General features: G+C 35.8%; 2 protein-coding genes across 8 annotated transcripts in view; one reads left to right on the forward strand and one right to left on the reverse strand.

Annotated features, from left to right (window-relative positions):
• Positions 1 to 9,021, forward strand: part of LOC106071055 (sodium/hydrogen exchanger 10-like) — a 34,781-nt gene extending 25,760 nt beyond the window's left edge. For both annotated transcript variants that reach the window (XM_056044944.1, XM_056044945.1), the window contains exons 22-27: positions 571 to 795; positions 2,267 to 2,416; positions 3,705 to 3,845; positions 5,075 to 5,192; positions 6,450 to 6,532; positions 8,283 to 9,021. In XM_056044944.1, coding sequence (XP_055900919.1) covers positions 571 to 795; positions 2,267 to 2,416; positions 3,705 to 3,845; positions 5,075 to 5,192; positions 6,450 to 6,532; positions 8,283 to 8,489 — 924 coding nt within the window. In that variant the 3' untranslated portion in view covers positions 8,490 to 9,021. The remainder of the gene's footprint in view (positions 1 to 570; positions 796 to 2,266; positions 2,417 to 3,704; positions 3,846 to 5,074; positions 5,193 to 6,449; positions 6,533 to 8,282) is intronic.
• Positions 9,022 to 9,927: 906 nt separating this feature from the next.
• Positions 9,928 to 23,648, reverse strand: LOC106071056 (nucleobindin-2-like). Of its 6 annotated transcripts, XM_056045055.1 has the most exons (13): positions 22,983 to 23,136; positions 22,436 to 22,567; positions 22,089 to 22,199; positions 20,357 to 20,516; positions 18,957 to 19,054; positions 17,537 to 17,722; positions 16,785 to 16,875; positions 16,532 to 16,590; positions 15,450 to 15,650; positions 14,890 to 14,973; positions 13,362 to 13,434; positions 13,087 to 13,316; positions 9,928 to 11,564 (listed from the first exon to the last, which is right to left on the reverse strand). In XM_056045055.1, the coding sequence occupies exons 2-13, from the start codon at positions 22,562 to 22,564 to the stop codon at positions 11,553 to 11,555; spliced, it is 1,434 nt and encodes a 477-aa protein (XP_055901030.1). In that variant the 5' UTR covers positions 22,565 to 22,567; positions 22,983 to 23,136; the 3' UTR covers positions 9,928 to 11,552. The 6 variants fall into 6 exon arrangements, with proteins under 6 accessions (XP_055901030.1, XP_055901027.1, XP_055901026.1 ...); XM_056045052.1 differs by lacking the exon at positions 22,983 to 23,136 and adding an exon at positions 23,629 to 23,648 and having other exon boundaries at positions 13,087 to 13,434; XM_056045051.1 differs by lacking the exon at positions 22,983 to 23,136 and adding an exon at positions 23,505 to 23,523 and having other exon boundaries at positions 13,087 to 13,434.
• Positions 23,649 to 23,659: the final 11 nt, after the last annotated feature.

Here is a 23,659-nt window from a genome sequence, read left to right on the forward strand (position 1 = left end):
TGTAAAGTTGTATGGCTTCTTGTAAAGTTGTATGACTTCTCTCTGTAAAAGTATGTGACATAAGCCTGTAGATCAAGTGGACTAAAGCTTAGAGAACTAATTAACACAGCATCTCATTTCTAGTTCTGAGAAATTGTCTTTTCTGTGTCTCCTCATCCGTATTATCTTCCTGGCCGTCCCAGCCTCAAACCATCTCCCTCCATCCAGCAGAAGGTTTGGGCTCTAAGGATGTAATACTTTTCAGTTGTGAAGAAACTTGTCAAGTAAAACATCCCTATTGTCATCACTATCTGATCTCTCTTCTCAACTTACTTTCTTGTGACACCCAACTTGATGGCCTGCTAGAAACACATTGGCTCTGCTCTAAACTTGGTATACAACTGTTTAATAATATCCTGAGAACATTTCATGATGTTTGAGACTAGCCACACTTAGAGTCTAGTTTGATTATAATAAAGGAATTGTTTTTGCACCATAGCTAGTCTTTAAGTGCAACAGACATAAATCCAGAACCAGAACTTAAGCTGTGTTGTGATCTTATTATTGTTTGTTTTATTACCCCCCATGTAGATCATTGAGTCTAAAATGAAACGGCTGATGGCAGCACCCCCCATCCTTGAGATTCCCTCCACTAAGAAAATTTTAGCCTCCATCCCATGGATTGATGGGGACTATCAACTAGTGGACTACATTTACCACCTGGCGCAGGAGAAATTGTACAACTATGGTGAAGTGATTCTACGACATGGTGAGCCTCCTGACGGTATCTACTTCATCATGAGTGGACTGGTCAAGGTCAGTATTCCATGTTCTTTCATGTTTTTTTTTACTTATGGTCAGTAAGATACTTGGCGACCAAAGTTGATTTATTTCACGTCTCAAAATCTAATAACCTTCCACAATTTATTTATGTATCCCAGGCTACTAACAAAGTTTAGATTTGTGTTTTGTTACCTGTGGCTGGCTACCTTTCTAAAAGAAGGAAAATCTTGAATTCAAATCTCTGCTGCTTTGCGACTATACCCAAAAAGGTAAAGGCTTTTGGAGTCGACCCTGAGGAAAAATCAGAAGCTGGAGATCATTAGACAGCTTGCAGCACTCAGTGTTACACCCTGGCAGAACCGTTGATGTCTCTTAATACCAATCTGTATTGGCATCTACATGGAGATGGGGGAACTGCTGTGTGGGCAGCACTATTCCAACCATGTAGCTAATACTCAGCCTTTCATCTCATTTCTTTGAGATGATTCAAAGCTGCTTTGTGACTGAAGAAGTGATAGAATGAATTTGAACATGATTTGCTAGTTTCATTGACATGAAATTAAAATGCTCACCAGTCACCTGGAGTTTTGTTACAACTTGTCTCTATTTTGTACCCACTACCATTCCTTTACCCCTGTACTACAGGGGGATCATTGGAGGACCACCAAAAAGGCGTCAAGAAAACTATCTATGTCTGACTATGAGAGTTGTCTATGTGCTGCTCAGTGTGAGGCTTGCTGAGGCACTCTTTCACTTGTTTTCTTTGTTTTAAAAAGTTTGGATGCTCTCTCAGAGATACAGATTATTAGCCTACATCCTAGCCCAAACTGGGTAGGCGTGGTGGCTGAGTGGTAAAGTGCTTTGCTTCTGAACTGAGGATTCTGGGTTTAAATCCTGGTGAAGACTGGGATTTTTAATTTTTGAGATTTTAGGGCGCCTCTGAGTCCACCCAGCTCTATTGTGTACCTAACATTAGTTGGGAAAAAGTAAAGGTGGTTGGTTGTTGTGCTGGCCACATGACACCCTCATTAACCGTGGGCCCCAGTAACAGATGACCTTTACATCATCTGCCCCATAGATTGCAAAGTCTGAAAGGGGAACTGGACGGCAGGGGACAGCATTTGCCTAGGTTTAGATTCAGGACCATTGTGATAGCAATTCAAAGTGCGTACTACAGACCCGACTTTCACCAATGTTATTGTCAGTCTCTTTGTGACCTTTCATTAGCCCTGAAGCCACAGTGTTAGGAGTCTTATGCACTCAGCTGAGTAGTAAGTTGGCCATCCAGATTTTCTTGTTTAGCAATTTCTATGTGCTAAATGTCAACACCAGTCCTAATGTTATAGTATGCTGTTATTCTCTTCTTGCATTCAACATGTAGATATGTTTTTTTTACTTTGGTGTTTCAACTCTAAATTCTCTGATTTCTGTAATTTACCAGTCATTAAAGTCTTGAGATTGATTTATTCCATGTATATTATCATTTGATCCATTCCATGGCCAGGTAGAAGCTCCCATAATGACAGACAACAGGAACCAAATCAACACAATGCAGACCCTGGACTTCCTGTCTACTGGCAATGTCATTGGTGAAATCAGTGTCTTGACTCAGAAACGTAGGACAGCAACATTGACCTGTGAGACTTCAGTCAAGGTAAGACGAGAGACTATTCCAGTACTGACCAGTCCTTAACCATCCAGTCATTGGTCATCCAGCTATTGACAAAGACTCACTTATGTAGCTAAACATAGAAAACAAACAATAACATTATTTGACAATTGTTATTTAGTTTAGTAAAAGTCTCTTTAGACTTCTCTTTAGACTTGAATGAATGTCTATACAATGTACAATGTCAACAATACTGCCAGCCAGGTTCTTTATATCTAATACAAAGTCTAGCCTTGTGATGTTTGGATTCAATGTTTGTTTTGGGATTTTGGTCCATTAGATTCAATGTTTGTATACTTGTGTACTCGATGGGATTTGGTCCATTAGATTCAATGTTTGTATAATTGTGTACTTGATGGGATTTGGTCCATTAGATTCAATGTTTGTATACTTGTGTACTCGATGGGATTTGGTCCATTAGATTCAATGTTTGTATACTTGTGTACTTGATGGGATTTGGTCCATTAGATTCAATGTTTGTATACTTGTGTACTCGATGGGATTTGGTCCATTAGATTCAATGTTTGTATACTTGTGTACTCGATGGGATAAACTATAGTTACATCTTTAAAGCAATTCTCATATTCAGTTGGCATCGTCATAAAAGTCTGATTATCTGTTGGTCAGGCCTTGACAACAAAAAATATTGTGAGTAAGGAAAACTTATTGTGTGGTGTTGATCTACATGAATGCCATATTGTAGTTAGATAGCTATCTGTATGGAACAACTGTCACTAGTTTTATTGGAGGTAGCTGACTGTCAAGTGGTCTGTGGAGACTGAATTTCAAGAACTAGCAAGACAACATGTAAAGGTTTTGTTGTACATTCATGGTAGGGGATGAAATAGAAGGCAGGAGAGCTGCTGGTTATCTACTTCTAAAATGTTTGTTAGCATGACATCAAGCTTTTCAAAATCAATACCAACACTTGGGAGAATAAAGCACTGGACAGATCCACACAGAAAGCAATCATAATGGAAGGGTCAGTGATTGCAGATGGTTTACACACCAAAAGTAGGAAGAAAATGCTGCAGCGCCTGGTGATTACAAATGCCCAACCTGTGACCGTAGCTGTGTATCAAAGATCGACCTCTTCAGTCATAGGAGATTGTCTCTTGAGATGTAAAATGTCATGGAGTGATGAGAGACAGCGCTACTCTCGTGTTATTTTATGACCCACTAGATAGAGCCTGTGTAATCTGTTACTACATTTCTTGATCACTCAATCATTTTTCCTCCTTTGAAAATATTGGTGCATGCTCTTTGTTTTCAGACACTGTTTCTGAGTACCTCGGATCTGAAAATTGTCTGCGATCGCTTCAGCTACATTCATCCACCACTGCTGTCACGGCTGTGGAAGGTGTGCGCCATCAGGATCTCCATCAACATTCTCAGCAATGTGGCCAGTTATCATGTAGGTTCAACTGAAACTTTAGTTCCTTCTTAGAGTCATTTTTAGGTTTGACTTTTTCTTGACTTGCTTCATTCTCAAATTGAGATACATAGGCACTTCAGAAATTAGAAGGGGGGGGGGGGGGAGGGTAAGTTTATTTGTAATTTTATAATGGTATTATCTGCATGTTGTTTTTTTTCTTTCATTCATGCGCTTGCCAACCAACAACTCGAATGAAAAAAAAAAGAAAAAATTCATTGTTCAGCAACTAACTTGAGTAATAAACTACAAGCCTTTGTGTAGATCCTAAGTTCCTAACACATTTCTCATTCAAATAGAAACATTGAGACGCTCTAACAACTCATTCTATCAACAACTCTCTAATAGTCAAGCCAGTCAGTCCATCATGAATGGTCCCTCTTACAGGTCACTAAGATCAGACAGTATCCACATACCTGTAGGCCTGTCTTCTGTACTGTTACTGTTAATAAGTAGGTCACAGATTGGTCTTCATTCTGCTTCCTTCTAAGATGATACCTTATTCTTATTTTGTCTTGTCAAAGAATCTCTGAGTCCCTAGAATCTACAGTAGTTTTACGCCTCAATTGCTGTCCATTAAATGGATTCAGTCTATGTTACAAGCTTTATCATAAAGGTTTTCCTGTAATTGAGGTACAATGGTAGACTTGGCATCCTCTGCTTGTGACCTCTGAACTCATAAAAACATAACAATTTTAGGACAGATGCAAAATAGAGGCATGAGATTTATAGAAAGTGAATATTTACATTAGACTAGAGTAACTCTATTTGTAAAATCACTTAACTTAAAGACACTCAGGACATAAGACTAAAAAGTAATACAGCCATTATACAATGAAACACTGAACTATAATTTACAAATGCAAAAACACAACCTGATGAAGTGCTTACAGTCTAATAAAATGCTCAGAAAGAAACAAAGATAAATGTGCATTCCTAGGCTAGGAAACATTTGTGCAAGTGCTCCTTCTTCCCTAGTGCCATTAGAAATGGAAAAGACTGCCTGAGTCAGCCAGGAAATACAACGACCTAGCAGCATTGAAATCTCTAATTAAAAAGCACAACCAGATGGTTATGCATGGACCTATGTTCCATAAAGAAACGTTTTTAATTTATAAGATAATAAAGAGATAGTTATTAATTTTAAAAGCTGTTATTTAAAACAAATTATGTAATTGAATCTCTCTCTATTTCTCTCAACCTCTCCACAGGGCATGAGAAAAGAAACTTTACTCACTCGACTGGAGAATGCTGAGCTAGAAAATATCAATGAACAGACCAATACATTTGAGATATCTCCAAACATGATAGATGTTCTGCTTATTATGGGTAATGATCTTTTAATGAAATGCATTTTTATGCTAATTTTTGGGGCTGGTACAAACTGCAAACGTTTAGCTTCACCTCAAATTAAATGCATTAGGGAAACACCTTGTTCAAATGATTACTTTCTCAGATTTGAGAAGACCAGCTTTTCCTCAGTTTAGGAATACATCTACCTAGCTCATAGCTAATTCCAACTTCTCTTTCAAGTGAGATATATATCTGTAAAATGCCAAAGGTAAAAAAAACAACAACCTTAGTAACAGATCTGTCCAATAGTTTTCTGGTGTAATTGGAGATATATATATTGTTATAAACCTGGTGGTGGCACAGATGGGGGTAGTGGTGTGAGTGTAGACAGCTGACACAAATCGCCCCCAGGCCAGCGCTAGACGAGCGGTCAACCGTGATGAGTTACGACGGTCAGCCGAGTCGAGTGTCAACAGGACAGTTCGGGAAGGATCGCTGTCGTGAACAGAGCTCAGGAGCGTCACGAGGAATGTAGTCATGTGACGAGCTAGAAACGTCGAGCGATGTTCCGTCCGGTTCTAGAAGGCCATTAGGGACCCTTAATAAGAGTGGAGGTGTCGCAGTCAAGACGGTGGAGAAAAGTGGTTCACGACAGTGGCTTAGAACACAGTCAACTACAGCACAGTTCAACAGTGTGGTTCTGTACGGAGCATTACGACGGTTTAGTGCGGAGTACTGTCAAGTACAGTTGAGACGACTGGCGTCTTGATCTTGGTCTGCGATCGAGTCCCACACAACGAGCCTAGTGTGTGAAGTCAGTCCTGGACTGTTGAACCCAGTGCAAGCCCGGAACGAGACGGAGAGGCCAGTGCAAGGGTTGATAAGGCGGAACGGTGTTATCGGAGAGATATTTGTACAGTGTACAATTGTACAGTATTGGCTGTTATTTATTCAACTATTAAAGTGTTACATTACTTTGGAGCCCTGAGTTGTCAAGTTCTTTAAGTTGGTGGTGTAAGGTGCAGTTTGCAGAGAGCCTGGATAGTGAGACTCGTAACAATATATACATAGAGGCAAATCCATCAATAGAAAGATAGTTGGTGTATCCTGTGTGCAGGATAAAAGAAGGTTTGATAAGCTTTGTTTTTACAAGGGAAATGCTAATTTGTGTGTGCACTTTTTGATCACTGCAGAATCAAATGTTCTCAACTCTATTTCCTTGACATTGTTTAGTTTATCCTGAGACTCCCCAATTAATTGTGCCTCGTTATGAAATTGTTTTCAAACTACCAGGAGAAGCCTATGACTCGCAGACAAGAGAAAGATACACAGGACCTTGCTACATCCCTAAGACAGTGGTCAAACTTTTATTTCCGGTAAGTACTTTAAGCTTTAAATCTATTTAAATTAGACTTTTTTGTTTGTTTTTGAAATGTGGCATGGCGATTTAGTGATTGAGCACTTTGTTTGCTGAATGAAAACTGTTATTTTATTTACCGTAGCATTAAAAGTGGACAGCAGAATTTCAATATTTGATTTTTTTTTTAAAACGGAAAATGAGTTGGCTCCAAATGTGTAAATAACTAAAACAAAATTAGTCAAGAAAATATGTTTCTAAGTTTAAGCATGGACTAACAAAATATATAAGAAAAATTAAAAATTCATTAAAAAATTAAAGAAAGATTAAAATTTTTAATTAAATATTTAATCCGTAAATATAAAAAAAAAACACAAAACTAAACACATTTTATGACTTCAAATTTCATAAAAGTTGAACAAATGCACTTAGAAATTGTACGATTTAAATTTTTTTTTGGGTCCCATGAAATGAACTAAAAAGGGAAACCACTAACACAATGTTGTCTTTAAAAAAAAAAAAAAAAAAAAAAAACGCTCACTTTGACTCTCGGTAAAATAAAAAAAGAGAGTACCACCACACTGAAAGAGTTAATAAGTAGATACCAAAGGGACAGTGGTTCTATTGTATATATAAAAAACTAACTGATTGTACCTTGTTGACAAGAGCTTTTTTGTTAAAGTAATCAGCTTGGTAGGTGTAGCAAGCATACTTCTGTGACACGTCACAAAGGCAAGTTTCACTAGCTTCAGTTTTCATCTTCTGGAACAGATGTGTGATTTTAGTGTTCCTTGTCTTACTTACTTTATCATGTGTACTGTGGCCCACTGTTAACAAGGGTGTCATGTGGCTAGGACACATGATCGTTAACTGTAGGCCACAGAAACAGGTGATATATACATCATCTGCCCTATAGATCGTAAGGTCTGAATTGGGAACTTTACTTTACTTTACTAACAAATTATGAATCACTTAACAATGAACCAATTACTTAATTTAATTTGATATAAAAAAGGGAAATAAATATTACAATACTGTTGTAAATGTGCAGTTATTTCCCTTATATTTTTTAATAATTTTGCTTGTTCTCTTACATCAGTTGGTTAATGTAACAATTGCCAAAGTGACCTAAATTCTTCTGCCCAGGATAGACCTCAGTTTTATACTTTTCATCCACAACTTGAAGATAGCTAATCATTTAATGATCTCTGAGCTGACGAATGGATTTGCATGAAATTTTTTTTACACAAGATCCTTTTACCTCTTGGCTGCTAGATTAATACGGATTTGATAGATATGCAATCTGAACTTTTGGGAATTTGAGAAAAATTGAAAGCTTACTATTAAACCTTTGTATGTATTTAGTTTTGATTCCCCCCCCCCCCCCCCCCCATGCCAGCACTACAATTTGTAAAACAAAAATGGATTCATGAAGCATAAATACACATTTTTAAATAGCTTAAAACATATTCACAGTGAACATGAGGAACTATTCAAAGTGTGTTTTTATTTGCTTTTGGAAGGAATGTTTATAATACAGGCTATAAAAAAACAGAAACATCAGTTCATGGGTGTATAAGGCGTCTCTCTCGAGCAGTAAATTCTAAATAACATAAAAATAAGTTTAAGAGTCTATGCATCTGTATATAGAATTTCTCATTATATATTTTGAGTTCATTCTTTAAAACAAACTGAAGTAGAATGATAATCTGCTTGTCTGCTGGTATCACAACCATCATTCAGGTCATGATTTTTGTATCTCAAAACAGTCTGGTCAAGTTCCATGTCCCTTGATGTTCTTTGCTTTGAAGCCTTCCATCCTGTCTGGACCCCCATCCAAGTCTGTTCCAAGAAAGTCCTTCGTACAGGAAGACAAGGAACAGAGAAACAGCGTGCACAATGTGGACACTTCAACCATTAACAGTGAAACTACAGACAACCAAGCCTACGATGTTCTACAAAATCTGGACTTCTAAATGTCACTCAAGAAGTTGTTGGCTAGCAACACACTTGGCCAAAGCAATTATGCCAAACACATTAATCACAGTGATTCTTACACCACCCTTTATATTCATTTTTTTTTTCTACTCATGCTAAGTTGACCGATATTTGACCCAGTTGTGTTACTTAATGTGTCTTTCAGATTTATGTTGAAGAAATATTTGTAGTCACCATTTTGTCTCAATATTTGAACCTTTTAATTGTCTAAATGTACAGGTTCACCTGTACATGACAACATTAAATCAGAGAACAGTTAGTTGAGTTTTTTCTGCAAGAGCTGGTTTTAAATAGTTTTTTTTTATAGAGTTTCTCTCTAAACATTGTGAAGATTTTGACTATTTGATCACATGTATTGTCCCAGAAAACCGAGCTCAACTTTAGTTGTCTAAAATTACAGTCAGTGAATCAGTTTTTTTTTAAAAAATAAGAACCAAATGCAACCTTTTAGTTCCTACTCTGTAAAATGAAAAAGAAATTATTTTGAATTAAAAAAACTAGAATAATATACTCATGGCATTAGTTGGTTTGTTGTTTGGGTTAGCAGAGAATGTTAAATGTTTTATTTGTTTCGTCTGCATAGCATTTCAGATTTTCTGGGAATTTCTTAACATTTTGCGCCTGGTTGAAAACCACATTTTTAGAAATCAGAAAAAAAAAATGCAGTAAAGTATCAAACATTTGCTTGTGACTCATTTGAAAGTAGGTCAAGGTCATCATGTTATGAATAGATTTAAGCTAGAAGGAGGGATCCAGAGTATAACTTTGACATTAAGATTATTCGTGGTCGAGAGGCTAAGTGCGCTTGAACTTGGCTACCTAGAAGGGGGCTCGAGGTTCGACACCCGACTCGGGCAGAGTTGTGTTTACTGAGCGCCTAAAGGCAGCACGGAAAACCAACTCCTAGATACACCCTCCCCCCACACTGGTCCACAAATGAGATTGGAACAAAGCGCTCTGAGCATGCTATAAGTATGAAAGTAGCGCTATATAAAAGCTATAAATATATATATATTCAGTTTGGAATACTTGATAGTGTCCTGGAAGAAATGTTTTCTGAAGGACTTCTAGATGTTCAGACATTTCAAATACATTTCAAGTCCACTGATCAATCTAGCAGACCTAATGTTCATGTGTAACTCATGACCTCCAAGTAATTCATGTTTTCTTCAATTTGGTAAAATAATGAAACAAAGACTTGTTTTAATCATTTAAAATACAATTTTATTTTAAAGTCTGCCACCAGTTATATATCCATATCCACAGACATAAGATTAAACAAATAAATTTAGGTTTTACGAATGATACATGTAACGTAGAGACTTTATCAAGTAAATCTTAAAACTTGGCTATCACATCTATTTTAGATATCAAGCTCTTTCATAATGGTCTTTTGCATTAAAGAAATTCACAATAATAATTTAAAAAAAAAAAAAAAGAGAAGGTAACTCCTATGTCAAGTATTTCAAGTGTTTGGGGTTTAAAAAAAATCCATCTAAATTTACCATGTTTTTAATTTGAATATTATGTGGAATGTAAACATCAGATAAATGGGCGAATACTTGTCTTGTACCAGAACTGGATTCCTAATAAAACTGGAGATAGATAGTATTCACTACACCAATTACATTTCACAGGAAACTAAGTTAGGGACATCAAAGTTCTACTGTACTGTAGATGAACTTTCCAAACTCCTTACAACTACCAGGTCAGTAAAGCTTTTTCTGTTTCACAACAAAATTGTCCACACACAAGAAACAAAATAAAAAATTGATCACATAGTAATTTTCAAAAGGACACTCACAAATAAATGCAAACAAAAAATTGGAGAAGAAAAATTCAACAACCCAAAACATCCTGAACAACTTCTTTTAGTTTGTATTGGATGCAAATTAAGACTTGACAGAACAAGATGAGTCAATGAAGTTTAACCTATAAAACAATAGATAGAGTACTACTCTCAGTAACAATTCTTACGATACTAGACTAGGAACGTGTCTCGTTCTTTGGGTATACTTTATCCCCTAAAGACATATCTACTGCTGGTCTATTTTTAAAAAAGTAACAGTACTGTAGCTAATATAGAGATTCGTAATGTTCCAGATGTGATGAAATCAGGAGACATTTTGCTAACAAGAACTCAAGATATACCACTAGGAATTACAATTCATATAAAAAGCTCAGCAAATTGTGAAGGTCATGAGTTCACACGGTGGAAAGGGTAAACGGTGGGGAAAAAGGGGAGCTAAGTAAGCAGACGTGGGGAATAAACAGAAACCCTAAACATGAAATAAAGCTTTGTAAATAGTTTGAGTCTAAAAGTCAATGTGTGCTAGGATCAACCAGACCTTGAAGTAAAACAGTACAATGGAAAACAAAGTATATTGAGTTGCATTGGTCAACCTTTTTTTTTTTTTCTTTAGAGGGACTCGATGCTAGTTCCTCTCATCTGCTTAACAAATCAGTTTTCTGGTACCCTGTTTGAAAATATTATTTTCTGAACTCTCACTCCCCCAGTAAGTCCAGAAATGAAACATCTTAGGTTGAGAAACACTTTCATTAAAAACATATATATTTTGATCAATCCTAAAAGTTTGATTAACCAGAAAACATTTTTACATGGCCAATTTTTTGTTTCTAATAGAAACATTTGATCAACAGAGAGAACAAACAACAACTTCTAAATCAAAGCCAAGAAAGAGTTAAAGGAAAGATTTAATGCCACACATTTAAGTCACATTTGGTAGTAACTTCATTTGCAAAATTGTTTTAAGCTTCATTCTAATTGGTAGTGCACTATTTCAATTAGCAGGAAAAAAATGCACAAAAAAAAAAAAAAAGTCAAATCAATAAATACTGTCATGTTAGGGTGAGACATGTTCATTCAAGAATCCACACACACTCCTGCATCAGACACACACACATGAATGTTGTTGTTCTTTTTTTCCTTGCTTTAAAACTTCTTCTCCTGTCTTCAGTTCAAGTTTGGAAGGCTGAATAGAAATTCAGTTTGTTCAGTCCTTGGGTCTCCAATGTCACTTCTAATGCTGAGGCTGCAAGAATAGAATGGAGAGAGCACATATAAAAACATTTTAGTCAGAAACACATTCAGAGTTTGTGAGGTACATTCAGAGTTTGTGTGGTAGAAACACATTCAGAGTTTGTGTGGTAGAAACACATTCAGAGTTTGTGTGGTAGAAACACATTCAGTTTGTGTGGTAAAAACACATTTAGAGTTTATGTGGTAGAAACACATTCAGAGTTTGTGTGGTAAAAACACATTCAGAGTTTATGTGGTAGAAACACATTCAGAGTTTGTGTGGTAGAAACACATTCAGAGTTTGTGTGGTAAAAACACATTCAGAGTTTATGTGGTAGAAACACATTCAGAGTTTGTGTGGTAAAAACACATTCAGAGTTTATGTGGTAGAAACACATTCAGAGTTTGTGTGGTAAAAACACATTCAGAGTTTATGTGGTAGAAACACATTCAGAGTTTGTGTGGTAGAAACACATTCAGAGTTTATGTGGTAGAAACACATTCAGAGTTTATGTGGTAGAAACACATTCAGAGTTTATGTGGTAGAAACACATTCAGAGTTTGTGTGGTAAAAACACATTCAGAGTTTGTGTGGTAAAAACACATTCAGAGTTTATATGGTAGAAACACATTCAGAGTTTGTGTGGTAAAAACACATTCAGAGTTTATGTGGTAGAAACACATTCAGAGTTTATGTGGTAGAAACACATTCAGAGTTTGTGTGGTAAAAACACATTCAGAGTTTATGTGGTAGAAACACATTCAGAGTTTGTGTGGTAAAAACACATTCAGAGTTTGTGTGGTAAAAACACATTCAGAGTTTATGTGGTAGAAACACATTCAGAGTTTGTGTGGTAAAAACACATTCAGAGTTTATGTGGTAGAAACACATTCAAGAGTTTGTGTGGTAAAAACACATTCAGAGTTTATGTGGTAGAAACACATTCAGAGTTTGTGTGGTAAAAACACATTCAGAGTTTATGTGGTAGAAACACATTCAGAGTTTGTGTGGTAAAAACACATTCAGAGTTTATGTGGTAGAAACACATTCAGAGTTTGTGTGGTAAAAACACATTCAGAGTTTATGTGGTAGAAACACATTCAGAGTTTGTGTGGTAAAAACACATTCAGAGTTTATGTGGTAGAAACACATTCAGAGTTTGTGTGGTAAAAACACATTCAGAGTTTGTGTGGTAGAAACACATTCAGAGTTTGTGTGGTAAAAACACATTCAGAGTTTCCCTTTATGGCAGGACAAGTTGAATTCCCTCCCCTCTACGACCAACAGTTTATGACCATGATATGTGCCAAGCATGCCCAATGGCCAACAATTGTTCTTTCTCTAACTCTCATGTGAAGAAAATTGAAATCTCTAGTAAAACTCTTGGTCTCCCTCAAGGATCCTATTTTCATCCATGGCCATGACCTCTACTATTAAGACCCCCCTGCTTCATCAAGTGCTGTTTCATAACAAATAAAAGTGAACTAAAGACATTAAAGAGTTACATGCACAGCATGTCTTGGTTCTCAATTACCTGTTGTGTGTTTGGCTGCTGCTGTTGTTGCTGCTGTAATTGATTCTGTAAATCTCGTATCTGTTGTTGAAGTTTCTCTGCATCCAGATTCTGTTGGTCCACTGGCTGCCCATGCTGTTGGTCGACTGGCTGTCCTTGCTGGTGTGCTGGTGGTTGTCCTTGTTGGTATGCTGGTGGTTGTCCTTGTTGATGTGCTGGTGGTTGTCCTTGCTGATGCGCTGGAGGTTGGCCTTGATGTGCTTGTGGTTGACCTTGTTGGTGTGCTGGTGGTTGACCTTGCTGATGTTCAGATGGTTGTTCTTGTTGATGAAGCTGTCCTTCAGGTTGGAATTGCAAATTTTCTGGAGGCTGTTAAATTTTTAGAAAAATATCTTCAGATAAAATTAAATGCGACCGTTTAGTACAGACTAAATTTTAATGCTCCTGTTTTTTGTTTTTTTGATACAGGGAAAAAAAAGAAACAAGGAACATACTAACAATTAGACTTTTTAACATTTTTTCAACAATTATACATTTATTTCTGTATTTAATAATTGGCACTTTCGATCAATCTTTCTAAAATTTTGTTCAAATATATTTTTTTAAAGCAACATCATGTCCATTTTTTTCCAAGAAATGTTTCAATTTTATTTTGCATGTTCCTTTGTTCCTCAACTTTGAATTCTATTAGTACATTATTTTTTGTGCTAATAAGCCAATAACAAAAATAACTTAGAAAGAAAATTTAAAATTCTACAGAAAATTGTGGTGGAAAATATAATTTTAAGCCCATTATACATTTTAAAAGGTGAAAAAAAAAACTTTTTATAACTGACTCTGGCAAGTTAAAGCAAATTGCTGAAGGACTCTATTACACAAGTAATTTCAAAGAATAGCTATCATGTAATCTAGCTTTTTTTTTTTTAAATTCAATTTTACAGTTTCACGACAACAGTTACATCAATTTGTGAACTTGTGATTGTTGCATAGCAGACCCACGCTTTTCTTTTCTCTAATTTTGTAACGTTATTATGGTGGAATAAATTATTTTATTTTGGTCTAAAATAAACTTTGATAGTCTGGCAGAACTCAATACTAAACGTGTCACCTTACAAACAGGAGTTGACTACTTTGTGCTTAGAGACTTTTGGGTTTCTAGTCTTAGGGAGCTCTTAGGGAAATGTGTTTTTTGACTCATGTTTCTAGTCTTACGGAGTTATGCTCTGGCAAATACTTATGATGAAATATGAAAGTGTTTTTTATTCAAGAGAACTTGAACTGTGCAAGAAAGGTTGAAGGTTGAAAGTTAAGGATTCAAATACGCTTTATAAAAAAAAATTGAATGCCTACAAATCCAGATTTTTCTGACGTTATCAGAATCCAGATTTTTCTGACGTTATCAGAATCCAGATTTTTCTGGCATTATCAGAATCCAGATTTTTCTGACGTTATCAGAATCAAGATTTTTCTGGCGTTATCAGAATCAAGATTTTTCTGACGTTATCAGAATCAAGATTTTTCTGACGTTACCAGAATCCAGATTTTGCTGACGTTATCAGAATCCAGATTTTTCTGACATTATCAGAATCCAGATTTTTCTGACGTTATCAGAGTTCAGAGAAATCTTAACTAGGAGAACATTTCAGTAGTCAGGACAAACTTGTGTCTGTTGTATTTATGTGTATGTTTCTGTTGTGCTGTCTTTATATGAGAAAAGAGTCCTTGTAATCACAACAAATTTCTATAAGGATCAATAAAGCAGTCTTATATTATGATTTTTTTTAGGAGTGCTAAAAATTTTGATTAAAAAAAAAAAAGATTTACATGAATGACTCCAGGCTGTGCATGGTGTTCCTGTAAATATCTCTGGTAATCTTCATCTGTAAACACTGGCTCCTCGTCTACAGTCTGTGGCAGGAAAAATTAAAATATCAACATGACTATCTAATGACCATGGTAATCAAAGCAATTAAGTGTTTTAAATAATCACTGCTAAGTACAGCAAAAACACATCCAGGGTTAAAGTAAACAATAATAACACATCCAGGGTTAAACTAAACAATAATAACACATCCAGGGTTAAAGTAAACAATAATAACACATCCAGGGTTAAAGTAAACAATCTTATAGAGCAGTAAACATTAAAGTAGGTATATGACTGCCAATTTTATGTTGTCCACATTGTAAGAACTAGGCCAGTGAGTTAACTCCCTTCCACAATTTTCAAATTGATGGCCAGATAAGATTTAACAACCAATTTTCTTTACTGGGTGTGCAGATGTTTGAAAGTCATTATCTAACTTTCCAGGAGAAACTTTAAAGTGTCCACATTCATCAGTTTTGTTTTAAAAGATGGACATGACAAAAAACATGGTTTACAGTACCTTCCAGCCATCATCTTTCTGGAACTCCTGGTTTTGCCCCTGTGAGCCAGTGTAGTCGATGAACTCCTGGAATGAGATGCGCCAGTTCTTATCTTTGTCCATCTCTTGGAATACATGCTCCCTCATGCGGTTCATCTCTTCCTGCCTTTCCACTGGATCATCTTCATCGGGTGAATTCTTGGCATCATACACTTTGTCCAACTGTTGAGGAGCAATACAATATCTGGTCAGTTTATGAATAGATTCAAATAGGAACAGATCTGTCACATAAGCTAGAACATGGATGGAGCACCCATGCTACTTTACCCCTCCTCTGAGGCAAATCTGGGAAATGAGACAGGGAGGTCCCGGTGAACACTGGGATTATTCATTTTGGGATCTATAGGGCGCCTTGAGTCCACCAAGACTAATGGGTACTTGACTAGTTTGGAGAAAAGTAAAGGTGGTTGGATGTTGTGCTGGTCACATGAACTCTTGTTAACCAAGAGTAAAAGAAACAGATGACTATAACACCATCTGCTCTATAGATTGCAAGGTTTGACAGGTAGATCCTCTGTATAAACTATATTCAGACTAAGAACTATGTCCATTAGTATACTAAGGGACTACTTTGAAAACGCTGGCGATTGTGACAACCCCACAACAGACCCAAACTTCCCAAGCCTTGTGTGCGGCTGGCTTTTTAAATCGAAGACTCCATAATTATCTTCAAGTACATATGAAATAAGAGCATGTCCTTTTCAATCATGAAGGAGGAGCTATATATTAAAATGCCCACATGTTTTGGCCAGTGCTTTCTGGAAAGGGGAGTACCAAGGATTCTCAATCATTTACAATTTGATGTGTTAACACATTAAGAGGTAGTATTGATTGTTTCTTAACATTTAGACAACTGTTTCTCAACATTTAGACAACTGTTTCTCAACATTTAGACAACTGTTTCTCAACATTTAGACAAACTAAAGTCATGCGGGAAAGTAAAGGGATTTCATTACGCAAACCATCACAGCATCCCTACGAGGGACAGTTGATGATATTTTCTTGAGTAACAAAAGGTTTAATGTTTTTAAATGTGTGCACACCTCTAATTGTAAGACAGCATCTACTTCATCAACACTCCACTCCATGTCACCATTCACATCTGGAAGAAGAAAATAATCAGAATCAATCCCAGCGATACACTAGAAGTAACATAGTATGATACAACCATATCACATGTAAACTAAACAATATTTGACTTAGAATGAATTTAAGTAAGAAATGTTTAGGTAGACATTTAGGGAACAGAAATGTGCCCTTGTTATTGAATAATGAGACGAGGAATACAAAACTTACCGTGTGTGTAGAAAAATGTTTTAGGGTTGAACTCTTGGTCTTCCAGGTGATCCACTTTTTCCCAGACTTCCTCAAACTGATCTTTGCTCCCCTAAACAGAAGAGAAATCTTGGCATCAAATAACACCATAAATATATGCAATGTAGTATCTACGTATGCATCTACTTAGACAAGGCAATTACTACACGTCAATAATATCATTTGGTATAACAAGGAAACAAAATGTTGTATAATGGCCAGCATCCAGGCATCCTGTGATCATCTCTCAGATTATGAAATTGTAATGAAAATATATTTATTTAAACAAACTGCAGAACACCCCCCCCCCCCAAGGCTCTCCCGTTTGGTCATCTGTTTATTAAGCAAAGCAAGTAAAAAAAAAGTGTTTTTAATAGTTTCAGTCAAAGGCATGATACCAAAGGGAACAGAGGAGTCTTAATGTTATTATTATTAAATTGTTTATACTCATAAGTAGTCAATGACCTGATAGGGGATAAAGAAACACAATAGACATGACACACTCATTCTGGTCTAGTAAGTGAACAAAAGAATTTTCATGCACTTTTAGAATTATGGCACAACAACATGGATGGTCATTGTCCTAACAACAAGGATGGTCATTGTGCTGGCCACTTCTTGACACCTACACATGCTTAAGTCAACTTTACATCTACAAAACACACTAACATATCAAACCAAAACATGGACCCTGAGACTTTAAAAATAAATGATGTCAAGTTTGACAAACTCACCGGGTGATTCACTTTGGGATGCTGGGCGTGTTTTTTCTTCAGCTCCTCCAATCTGGCCTCTTCCCTCTTTCTCTCCTCCTCTTTCAAAGCCTTCAAGTGTTCCTGCTGCTCAAAAGTCTTCTCCATCTCATACTCCTTGAACTCTTCTTTCCTTTGTTTATCTAACTCTTCTAAATCACTGGTGGTCTGAAACAAACACACATAACAGACATCAAGCAAAGTCAGCAATGACATCAAACTAATTGAATTTTTTTTTTTTTTTTTCTTCAATGAGGTAAAAATATTTGTAACAATCTATGATGCTGGCCTCTTGTCTGGCCAGTGGATCATAAGATAAGATCTTGAAAGAGGAACTGTGGCAAATAACAAAGCAGCAGCCCATTGAAGTAGATATCCTTCAGAGAAGTTGAAGATGCATAGGTCACACCCTTCGCAAGCCTGCATCCAACATAACAAGGCAAGCCCTAACCTGGAACCCACAAGGAAAGAAGGGACGGTCCAGGAATACATCGCGCAGCGACTTGGAAGCAGATGGGCAAGACGTGGGGACAGTTGGAGAGACTTGCCCAGAACCGAGATGCCTGGAAGAAGCTGGTTGGTGGCCTATCCCCCAGAAGGGACCAAAGGCAGTCACAAGATAAATTTGGGCCAGGACATCTAATATGGTCAGAATTTTGTTGCCTACAGTTATCTCCCTTTCCAATAGGGTCCTAAGGCGCGTCAAAAAGCCACTACAATTTGGGGTCAGCAGCATCGCTGGGTCTGCCAGAATGTAGCACAGTGTGCAAGCTGCCAAAGGGGCATCAGCCCAATTTTTTCTCAGGGTTGACACCAGAAGCCTTTCCAGTGTTTGAATTTAGCAGCAAGGCTTCTAGATGGGTAGCCAACTAAAGTTAATGAGACACTCCTGCCAGAATCTTTCAGATTTAGGCACCTGTTACTCAACTTAGCCTCTTCTCCTGTCAGCATTAACTTGAGATGAACTCCAATTGGTGGCAAGGATGGAAGGATCAGTCCTCCCGTACAGCCTTTAACAGTTCTGCCTGATCCTAAATCTTAATCAATGAAGACTTTTAAGATTATTACGTCCAAACTTAGGCCTCCTACAGAACTGAAGGCAAGACCAATGGTTAATAGAAGGCCTAAACACTGACCTGCAATGTCGCAACCTGTGGACAGTTTAGTTCAATAGCTGACTGTCACATCACAGGTCAAGACGTGACATGGAAACGAGCTATTGTGACGTCACAGGTCAGTGTTAAAGACCTTTTATAGTCTCGCTGCTAGGGATGGCAGTGGAGCAGTCCTCACTGGTAATGCGGTATATATTTGAGTGAAAAAAAAAATGTAGAACAACACAAAATGTGTCAGTTGTCCTACTGTTAGGATGAGGGGTGATAGGTCATGGTGTTACACCTACTTTAATAATAAGATTTTCCAAATCTTTCACTTCAAAGCTGTGTGGGTTCCTGACATCAAGGTAAGAGGGGATCTCAAACTTTTTCACACCATCGTGAGCTAAAAGACAAAACAGAAAATGTTTTGTGTGAATTATCGATTTTTAAAGTAAATGACATTTTTTTACAAGTAAAAATTGAACTCTAATTAAACAGTCAAGAAACAGCTAAGAAATATTTAATTAATGTTGTTTAAATAAATAGCCCCCCCCCAAAAAAAAAATCACAATATTATGAATTAAAGATTAATTATAAATAATTATTTTAAATAATTAGATCTATCAATATAAATGACAGTAAAGAAACAATATAAAGAGCAGTCATCCAACGCATCCATTCATACAATCCAGTTCATTTTTTCTTTATAATAGAGAGATATAAACAAAGTACGTTGATAATTAAAATGGACAAAGTTCTAAGTGTGAAGAAGAAAAAAAAATTGACTTCTGAACAATCTATGGCCTTGACATTTGTTATATCTAATGTTTTATTTGCTAGCAGATGTGAGAGGATTAGATAAAGCTACTTAACTAACAAAACAATTATAAATGTTTTTGTTGTTGTTAGGTGGTTGCTAAGTAAACAAACAAAAAGACTTTGTACAAACAAGAAAATCATATTGAAGGCAATGGGACAAAATATTTAAATTATGAACAACAAAATTTAAAGAAAGAAAACAAGCTTGACTATTTCATTTGAAAAGATTCTTATGGTTAAATGATTGATTGATAAATTAATCAAACCTGTCAAGCTTGCATTTCAAGATGCTTTATGGGATTAAACTGCATTAAAATTTATTTATTTTTTTTTACCAAGGGGCAGGTTTAATCCCATCACAAACTTTTTTGCAATTTCATTTCGTTTTAATTTTAACACTAACAATAATTAGGGAGGAAAATAAATGTTATCTTCTTTTATGCATGTTAGAAAAAAAAAAGTTCAGCTATGGGGTGGGAGATAATTCTAGCAAAGCAACGGTAATGAAAGGTAACCTCTGGTTTTGTTAAAGAAGCGTGAACAAAAAAATATGCATATACATAGGTTAGTGAGCCTAGTTGCTTCAATGATTTGATATAAGTATAAGCAATGATTCATTTTTTTTCATATGTATGTTGTTTTTTATTTTGACAACGCAGAGACCGAATCCTCTTGAATAGAGAGGATGACAGAATCGTTGTTAACCTTTAATACATTTCATGCTACTACCTGCTCGCGTTACTTCAAATCATAAAGCAACACGTATTGTGAATTTCTCTCCGTGTTACATGCCGAGTTCAAGAGGCAAAAGAAAAAAAAAAGGTTCTCAAAGAAAAATGTGAACAGCAACAAGCTTGGCCGAGTAACCACCCATGAACGACGTTACCTCGATTCATTGCATTCATAATCACATCCGTACCAGACATGCCTTGCATCTGAAGCCTGGCCAGTTCCTGTAGCCTGCTAATCTCGCGTCTCTTTATCTCATCAAGGGATGTCCTCACTGTGTGGTTGACCATTTCCAGATACATAGCTATCTTACCACTCTAGACATGAGTACAGATACAAATGGCATTGACTGAACACTTTAAAAATATTGAGATAATTTAATTATATTAAATAAGATAGAAAGTTCTGGACAAATCACATTTTATTTGTAGGTAATAATTGTAGACCTGACAATATTTATAAATCAACAATGAAATACAATAATAACTTTTTTTTTTAATCTCAAAATGCACAATCCCTAGACTAAATTATCTCAATCAATCAAAACAGATGCACTTTCTAAGATGCTAGTGAAATCTGTCCATGTGGAGTTGTCACCAGAGAATGCTGACAATGTCCTTCAAAACTGCACTCTCTAACAATAGAGGCCCGAACAAGACACTGGCCCCAAAACACCCCAATAGAAAGAAAGCTATTTGTAGAGCTCCCTGATTTGGAAACCACTGCGCAGTCCATCTCATATATTGGTCTAGTCATCTGAACGCTCCAACATAACAATGAGAACGAGGAAGAAGAAGAATATGCCAGTTTCTTAAATGAACCCTAGAGATATCTCGTTTTCAAATGTTTTTTTAATCTAAAAAATCTCTAATCTATTACAGAACAAAGATCAAAATGCAGCTACAAATGTTGGGAATAACTGTTTAAACATTGAGTAGGACTTCACACACACCCACAAACACAATTGTTATAGTAGATTAGAATCTGACAATGTCCTTCAAAACTGAGCTTTTTACTTGAAAGGTGAAATTGAAAAGAAAATAACTCTTTATGCTCATTAATCTACTATGATCTACCGGCTTGAGATGGATACAACTTTCTGTAACCGGTCTTGACTAATGTGTATGAGCATTTGTTTTTACTTGTGACAATTCATTGTGTTGTGTTAGCAGGAGTGTTTTTTTTTCCTGACTAGACAAATGTAAGAGGTACTGGAGAGAATGTCTCCAGATAAAGTGCTGGTGAGGGTTAGGGAAAGGTGTGTCAAGCATACAGCTCAGCAGTAGTGCTTCTGTTCAATGGGATGGAACAATGGTTGAACATAACTGCATAATGATTGGCTTATGGCTTGAAATGTTTGAACAAAACAGCTCAATGATTGGCTAATGAGGTACCCACAGTTTGAGGACCTATGAATATATATGATATACACTATTATATATTTATTTTTGTTTTTAGTATCCATGAAGATAGTGGATACGACCCATCCATTATTAAACCTATTCCCTACATCTTAATAGGAGGATACGTTTCAATAAATGTCATTGCATGTCTATATTACTTTTATTACTCTTCTGTACTTTCAATGAATATTATTGCGTACTGAATATGTACCTCCTTTATTTTATTTATTTTTTAACCTTTAGGAAAAACATATAAACACAAGTGGACCTTTTAGTTGCAGAACTAGATATTACATCTACATGAGTTCAAATGCTAATTCCTGTATGTATATACACATATATCTAATGTTCCTTTTTATCATCAGATAAAATATTCACCAAGTTAAAGTAAAGAAAATGCTGACTGAACTAAAATGCTGACTGAACTGGTGTATGAATCGCTTAAGAGGAAAACACACAATAGTGTTACCACAAACTCTAGCTTACCCGTATGTCAGACACATTGGCAGTCTCCAGTTTTTTTCTAAACTCTGGATCACTTTCTAAAACATCAACGACTTGTCTTAAGTAGTGGTCATAAGCTAGACCAGTAGATTTCTGGAAGAATTTTAATAGAATTACATTTTTTACATAAAGATTACAAAGTGATGGAATTATAAAAATTAAAAAAAAAAAAACAACTAACTTTCCATTAAATTAAAAAAAAAATTTTTTTTTAATTAAAATTATGCAAATAAAAAGGATATTGATGAGTCTGTTTTAACTTATTAGGTGTTCAGGAGTGTCACCCATAACTTTATATGGTCTAGATATGAACATTTGGAATGACTTACTGGATGTTCAGGAGAATCCCCCTCAACTGGTTGTGGTGGTGGTGGTCCTCTGCGCACTGGTTTGGCTGTACAACAAACTAGAAGCATCGCTAGCAGACAAGCTAGTGACAATGATTGCCTTATATGCATGACCTAAATGAAAGCAAAATAAAAGAATGATATATATCTAAAACTATTTTTTTGAGTCTACATTAGCACAACAGAACAACATACAAATTTTTAATTGCCTAAAACTTTATTTTGAATAGTTTCTCTTTGCTAAGCATCCTGATTTGTTTCCCCTTCACAATTTTTGTTTCAACCAAGTTTGGCATGTTTGTGAAGCCGGTTGCTTTTCTTCAGATTTCCATTGTGTGTTTTTAAACTTTTTAAGGTCTTATTTATAAAGTTTTGTGTAAATATGGATATATATATATATCATAAAAAATAATTATTATTCAATCTGAATCATAAAATATTTCCAAGATTACTTAGACTTTAGACTATATTATTACTAGATCTATATACTAAATGACACCAGTGACAGTTGACTCAGTTGTTTACTTACTTAATTGTCTTAATTTCAACAAAATTAAATATTTCAATGTTGAATGTTTACAACTAAATCTAGATCTATCATCTAGACTAGGTAGAGTCTATATTAGTCTATTAGGATCGAATAATGATCTATAGTTATATATCTAGACTCTACAATACTACAATGAATTTATAAATAGATCTAGAACTTCATTAAATCATGAATGATAATTAATCATTTAATGAAAAGGCGACTTTTGAAAAGCAACAGCTTGAGTAGTCAGACTAGATTAGTAGTGTAGTAGTAGTAGATATCTAGACTAGTCTTAAGTCTAGATTCTAGTATGAGTGTATCACTAATCACTGTATATAGTGAATAGTCACTTATAGTATAGTTATAGTGTATAGAGTCTAGATCTATCTAGACCTAGATCTATATTAAACAAGAATCGCGATCTACGATAAAAACTACACGTATCGGTCAACATCCGGAACGGTCAGGAAGTGTACGTGGAAAAAGTTAGAAATTACCTTTTAGCTAATCGATACTTACAATAACTTTTTTTTAAAAGGCTCTAGACCTCTACCAATGAACTAGAATATATTTATATTTCTGTTATTGCATTGGCAAAGCATAAATTTATTGAATTATGAACATGTATTGATTTCCACCTTACAAATTTAAGTAAATATGTATTAGTCTACAAC

This window comes from Biomphalaria glabrata, chromosome 10, assembly GCF_947242115.1.
Source record: "Biomphalaria glabrata chromosome 10, xgBioGlab47.1, whole genome shotgun sequence".
NCBI classification, from domain to species: domain Eukaryota; kingdom Metazoa; phylum Mollusca; class Gastropoda; family Planorbidae; genus Biomphalaria; species Biomphalaria glabrata.

Coding starts and splice junctions, on each gene's coding strand:
- LOC106071056 (XM_056045052.1), bottom strand. CDS start 22,564: ATGCATATAAGGCAATCATTGTCACTAGCTTGTCTGCTAGCGATGCTT. Junction 17,723..18,956: donor TGGAAAATCTTATTATTAAA/GTAGGTGTAACA, acceptor TGTTTGTTTCAG/ACCACCAGTGATTTAGAAGA. Junction 16,876..17,536: donor ATCCCAAAGTGAATCACCCG/GTGAGTTTGTCA, acceptor TCTTCTGTTTAG/GGGAGCAAAGATCAGTTTGA.